Source organism: Lithobates pipiens, unplaced genomic scaffold (genome assembly GCF_037356315.1).
Source record: "Lithobates pipiens isolate NorthernLeopardFrog02 unplaced genomic scaffold, aLitPip1_a1.2 Scaffold_80, whole genome shotgun sequence".
Classification (NCBI taxonomy): Eukaryota; Metazoa; Chordata; class Amphibia; order Anura; family Ranidae; genus Lithobates; species Lithobates pipiens.
This window is the reverse complement of record NW_027507904.1, coordinates 857,650-863,649: the sequence shown is the minus strand read 5'-3', so window position 1 is coordinate 863,649 and position 6,000 is coordinate 857,650. Positions and strand designations below refer to the sequence as shown.

Here is a 6,000-nt window from a genome sequence, read left to right as displayed (position 1 = left end):
GAGGAAGAAGAGCACAGCAAATAACAGTAGAAAAGGTATGATATTCATAATAGCTTATCTGTCGGGGTGAGGTAGGAACATCACGGTGCTAAGTTGGGCAAGGCGCGGTTTAGAACGCCTATGTATAGGTGAGAGCCGTAGACCAACGGTCTTTGAAGTAGCCGGAGATCTTAAAGGAAAAGTCTATTTCTCTCGTCGGGGTGGGTTGTAGAGATGAGTATGGGTGGCCATGTTCTGTCCTACACACCCCATTATGGGAATGCTGCAGGATGGGGACTTGTCTGCGAGAAAATCTCTAACAGTCTGAAGAAAGAGGAAAACCAGGGCATGTCCAAAAGAGACCATGGTTCTGGGCCAAGGCGATGGAAAGAGCGGGTGAGTGTTTCAATCGGGATCTTTAGGGCCTATCCGGCCGTGCCCTTCTGTGGGCTGGTGATGCTGTGGGGCTCTGGCGGTCTTGATCCCTCTGGTCTCTCTGAGCCGGTGGTCTGGGTGACGTCGACCTACGTCTCCGAATGTTGAACTCATCCCTCACCGGTATGGCATCCATGGAGCTGGTTCTCTGAAGGTGAGGGGAACGATAGGATTTGTACCACTCTGGAAGCTCTACAAGCGGGATTTGTAGTGTGCTGCAAAAACTCCTGAGGTCCTCCGGGACCCTCAGGTTGGCCGTGCGACCATCTGAGGAGGCAGATAGGCAAAAGGGGAACCTCCAACGGTACTGAATTCCCTTCTGGCGTAGGACATCCAGGAGCGGACGGAGATCCCTTCTGTGTTGGAGTGTTATAGGGGACAGGTCCTGGAATATTTTGATCTCTGCCCCGTGGTAGTTCAAGTTGCGGCGGTCTCTGGCCCTTCTGAGTATGTCCTCTTTCAGCCTGAAACTCACCAAGTAGCAGATTACGTCTCTGGGGGGGTCAGTTTCTCTGCCCCTGGGTTTGAGCGCCCTGTGAAGTCGTTCCCATTCAATGGGGGCTTCATATGGACCTAGTAGATCAATGGGGGCTTCATATGGACCTAGTAGATCATTAAAGATTTGGACAGTCACTTGTGCTAGGTGGGCCTGATCTACGGATTCAGGAATGCCTCTTACCCTCAGGTTATGGCGTCGTCCGCGATTGTCCAAATCTTCCAAGTGTCTGCTTAGATCTCTGAGTTGGCCGTGGTGAGCATGAGACATCTGTTGCATGTGGTGAATGGCGGTGTCATGGCGTGCTGTCTCTTCCTCCAGATCGCCTATTCTTACATGCATAGACTGTATATCCCTCCGGAGGTCGGATATGGCTGCTGTGAGGGATCCTTTGATGTCCTCTGCCATTGCTCTGAGGTCTTGTACGTTCAGTGGACGTGCAGCAACAGGACTTTCTGGATGCTGCGTATCCCTCCTGCTGTGTGGGCTAGGGCTGGGGGAGCGATGCTCCGTGTAGGCCTGAGGTGAGGCCGCGGCCTCGCGTGAGCGGGCCCGGAATATCTCCGGGATATTTCTTTCGAGCGGCGGGTCCGTCCCTCTCGGGGATCGGGACCTGGATTACGGCGATTTCCCCTTCTGCTTCACCATGGTTTCGGGTGAGTATTGCTCCGCTGGGCTTACTGCAGGACCTCCGATGGACGGAGCGGTAGAATCAGGCAGCCATCTCCCGTCCGCGCCAAGCCACGCCCCCCTCTGTTTTCTTCCCATCTCAGATCATTGAGGAATCTCCTCTGACACCCCTATACTCTCCATTATTCTACCAATAAATCATCAATGAATAGACAATCATTCCTCCCCCCATTTCCCCTGCTGGAGTAAATTGGAGCGTCCTTTATTTGGCCTTCCTCTGGATCCTCTGTAGGTATAGGATTGTGTAGATGGGATTGGAGGATTTCTTCTCTTTTATTGGTGGAACTGGATGGACTTTATGAAGAGATGATAAATAGAGAATGTATTACATATATAATGCAGTCAGGTAAGATAATCCCTGACCTTCCAGTAGATGATGGTGGGCGTCCATCCATACATGGACAAGGACAATGGACATGTGGAGGACAATGAATGTCTTCTCTGGATATTTTGGATTATTTGGTCTAAGGCTAGACATACATTTTACATTTTCGGTTCTTCTTCCACAGATTGAAGGAAAGAAAATCGCTTGATTCCCCATCAGCACAGTCAGTGTTGATGGGAAGAATCCCTCTTGTGGAGTCATTGTGTTCTGAGAGTGGAAGGTTTCCCCGCCATCAGAATACAATGATCAGTGCTGGAGGCTATAGCCACCGGCAGTGATTGTACAAGAAAAGAACACGACGGGCTGGTTGTTCTGAAGTCATCCGATGGACCAACTTCAGTACAATCAGTCTGCCCTTGGATGGCTTGAATTTCAAACTGGCATGCAGACAATCCTGTATCCTATATGTGGGGTCCTGACCTCTCATACAATTATCATTATCATAAGAAGAGAAGACACAACAGTCACATCAGAAAATGGAAACCCAACAACCTTCTGAGATAAGAAAGAGGGGCGCCCCCTATCACAAGGTGTAGGAAGGGGCCCAGATAGCCAATCAGCTGCAAGTTTGAAGATGACTTGACAAGCTATTGCCAGACTTGCCGGACTTCACAAGTTTGTTGTACAATTGTAGGGAATCCACATTACAAGACCCGTGCTATAGACTTGTGGGGACTTGTGGGGCTCTTGATGAAGACTAGGGAGGAGTTGGGTGTTCGAGTTGAACACCGGCTGTTTGGCAAAGCCAGAACTTTGTGGGCAGTTCGCACTATATTCGTGTGGCGCTCACGGCCCACAAGGCACTGTGCCATCGCAGTGCATTGCTGGCTGACGATTGGCCAAGCATGCACTGTGACCCGCATGCTTGGCCAATCACAGCGTCAGTAGCGAGGAGAGCCATAATAGGCCACAGGCAGGATGCCAGTGGCCAATTATAGCTCAGGGGGTTAAGTACACGCCCCACACTATATAAGGCCGCCTGCACGATGGCCTTGTGTAGTGTGCTGCAGCATTCATAGAGAGAAGGATAGGCAGGGACAGTGTCTTCTTTTCTTGTGATTGAACCTAGTGCAGTTACAGTCGGTGTATTGTGCCTCCTGCACAGTGTACACCTGAAGCTACTCCAATTGCTCGTGTTCTTCAGATCCTATACCACAGTGCCACCAGTGCCACCTGTCAGTGCCCACAATCAGTGCCTGGACAGTGCTGCTGCACATCAGTGCCACCTATCAGTGTCCATCAGTGCCCATCGGTGCCACTCATCTGTGCTCCCCATCAGTGCCATCTTATCAGTGCCCACCAGTGCCGCCTCATCAGAGCATATCAATGAAGCAGAAAAATTACCCGTTTGCAAATTTTATAAGAAACTGTTAACCACTTTCAGACCGGACCATTTTGCTGGTCAAAGACCAGACCACTTTTTGCGATTCGGCACCACGTCGCTATAACTGACAATTGCGCGGTCGTGCGACGTGGCTCCCAAACAAAATTGACGTCCTTTTTTCCCCACAAATAGAGCTTTCTTTTGGTGGTATTTGATCACCCCTGCGGTTTTTATTTTTTGCGCTATAAATAAAAATAGAGCCACAATTTTGAAAAAAAACGCATTATTTTTTACTTTTTGTTATAATAAATATCCCCCAAAAATACATAAAAAATTTTTTTTTCCCTCAGTTTAGGCCGATACGTATTCTTCTACATATTTTTGATAAAAAAAAATCACAATAAGTGATTATTGATTGGTTTGCGCAAAAGTTATAGCGTTTACAAAATAAGGGATAGTTTTATGGCATTTTTATTAATATTTTTTTTTTTTACTAGTAATGGCGGCGATCAGCGATTTTTATTGTGACTGCGACATTGTGGCGGACACATCGGACATTTTTGAAACATTTTTGGGACCATTGTCATTTATACAGCAATCAGTGCTATACAAATGCAGTGATTCCTGTGTAAATGACACTGGCAGTGAAGGGGTTAACCAGTGGGTGGCAGTGTAGGGGTAAAGTGTTCCTAGGGGTGGTTGCTAGGCAGAACGGGGAAATGCTGTTTACAACGGTATTTCTCCGTTCAGCAGCCCCGTGAGACGATCGCGGGTATACCTGTGGCGATCGAGTCCACGGGACCCACGACCGGGCTCACGGGGGTCCCGCCCGGCATGCAAGCGCGCCGGCGTGCTCATGATGGCAGGGCAGCAAATTTAAAGGGACGTACAGGTACGCCCATTTGCCTGCCTGTGCCATTCTGCTGACGTACATCGGCGTGCGCTGGTCAGGAACTGGTTAAGCATGATTTTTTTTCCAAATTTTCCCTTTTTTTTGTTTGTTTAGCAAAAAAATTAAAAAATAATAAATATCACCAAAAGAAATCTCTATTTGTGGGGAAAAATGATAAAATTGTCATTTGGGTACAGTGTTGTATGACCGCGTAATTGTCATTCAAAGTGCGTCAGCGATAAAAGATGAAAATCAGTCTGGGCAGGAGGGGGTTTAGTGCCCGGTAAGGAAGTGGTTACCCGCTCTAGACTGCGGATTATATAGACAGGAATATTATCCGCCATCTATGATTGGAAATCATTTCCTGTCCTCTGAGAACAAACACCGTGAAGGGGAAATATTGTGTTTTTATTTTATTATGATCAGGACTAAAAAATAAAACCTGTAATGTAAATCTATCATTTCTGTATATATTTCATATTCTCTATTCAGTCAGTGGGCGGGGCTTATTTGTTTTCTGCCCCTCCCACCTGCACTCTTTACATGTCTCTGTGCCCATCCCCCGATCTCTCCTCCCCTGGACAGGTGACCCCCCACCTCTGCTCTCCTCTGATTGGCTGAACCCATTCTTCACAGTACAGGTGATGTTCCAGGGCCCCGGGGACCCCACAATGGATGTAATGTTATTGGAATAATTCCTCTGGGATCCTCCAATCACAGATAGACTGATATTCGGCTTAGTCCCCTCCTCCACCCTGCAGGAGATCTCAGCGCTGCCATTCCGGGGACATGAGACATGGAGGAGCGGAACCGATACTGGAACTGAGAGAGACAATCATTTCCATTGATCAGGTCCAATATATACACAGCATGCCCCTCCCCCACCCTTACCTATAATCAGGTGTGCAGACATCTTCCTGGAGACTGGAGGAGATAGATTGTGTCTGTGTGCACCCCTCCCCCAACACTAAATCCCCCCACTAACATCACACCCATTTTCTTCAGTCATGTGACCCCCATACACAGCGCTGTACAATCTCATCTGGACTTACCTTCTACATGGACGGTGTAATCATCTCTCTGTATAAGTTGTCTTGTAGAGTTATATATATACACACGGTATCTCCCGTCATTCTCCGGAGTCACATTGGATATGATCAGACTTCCATTCTCTGATATCCTTGTATTGGGGAAATATCTGAGATCAGACGGATCACAATTCCTGTGTTGAGCTATTTTCTTCCAGTCTCCAGGAGATTTCTCATAGTACCAGATAATCCGGTCACATCTCTGTCTATCTGTATGGTTGAGGGTGAGATGGATTCTGATGGGGATGAGAAGGTCAGATCCCGGCCGGGTGAATATTTCCTGGACTTTTCCTGTACAGACAGAATACAGATCCCAGTCAGGTCACAGTGTACTCCCCTCCCCCTCATATAACATATATCCCTCTATGAGGATCCCAGAAATATTCAGATTCCATCTATCAGAGTCCTCCGGGTCTTCCTGGGATTCCTCTGTTTTCTTCCCATCTCAGATCATTGAGGAATCTCCTCTGACACCCCTATACTCTCCATTATTCTACCAATAAATCATCAATGAATAGACAATCATTCCTCCCCCCATTTCCCCTGCTGGAGTAAATTGGAGCGTCCTTTATTTGGCCTTCCTCTGGATCCTCTGTAGGTATAGGATTGTGTAGATGGGATTGGAGGATTTCTTCTCTTTTATTGGTGGAACTGGATGGACTTTATGAAGAGATGATAAATAGAGAATGTATTACATATATAATGCAGTCA

At 47.5% G+C, this 6,000-nt stretch overlaps 1 protein-coding gene across 1 annotated transcript in view; it reads right to left on the bottom strand.

The window, feature by feature from the left end:
• Nucleotides 1–5,239: 5,239 nt before the first annotated feature.
• LOC143973410 (uncharacterized) overlaps nucleotides 5,240–6,000 on the bottom strand; it is an 803,348-nt gene continuing 802,587 nt past the window's right edge. The window contains exon 8 of the mRNA XM_077474402.1: nucleotides 5,240–5,580. Within this exon, the coding sequence (XP_077330528.1) occupies nucleotides 5,240–5,580 (341 nt within the window). The remainder of the gene's footprint in view (nucleotides 5,581–6,000) is intronic.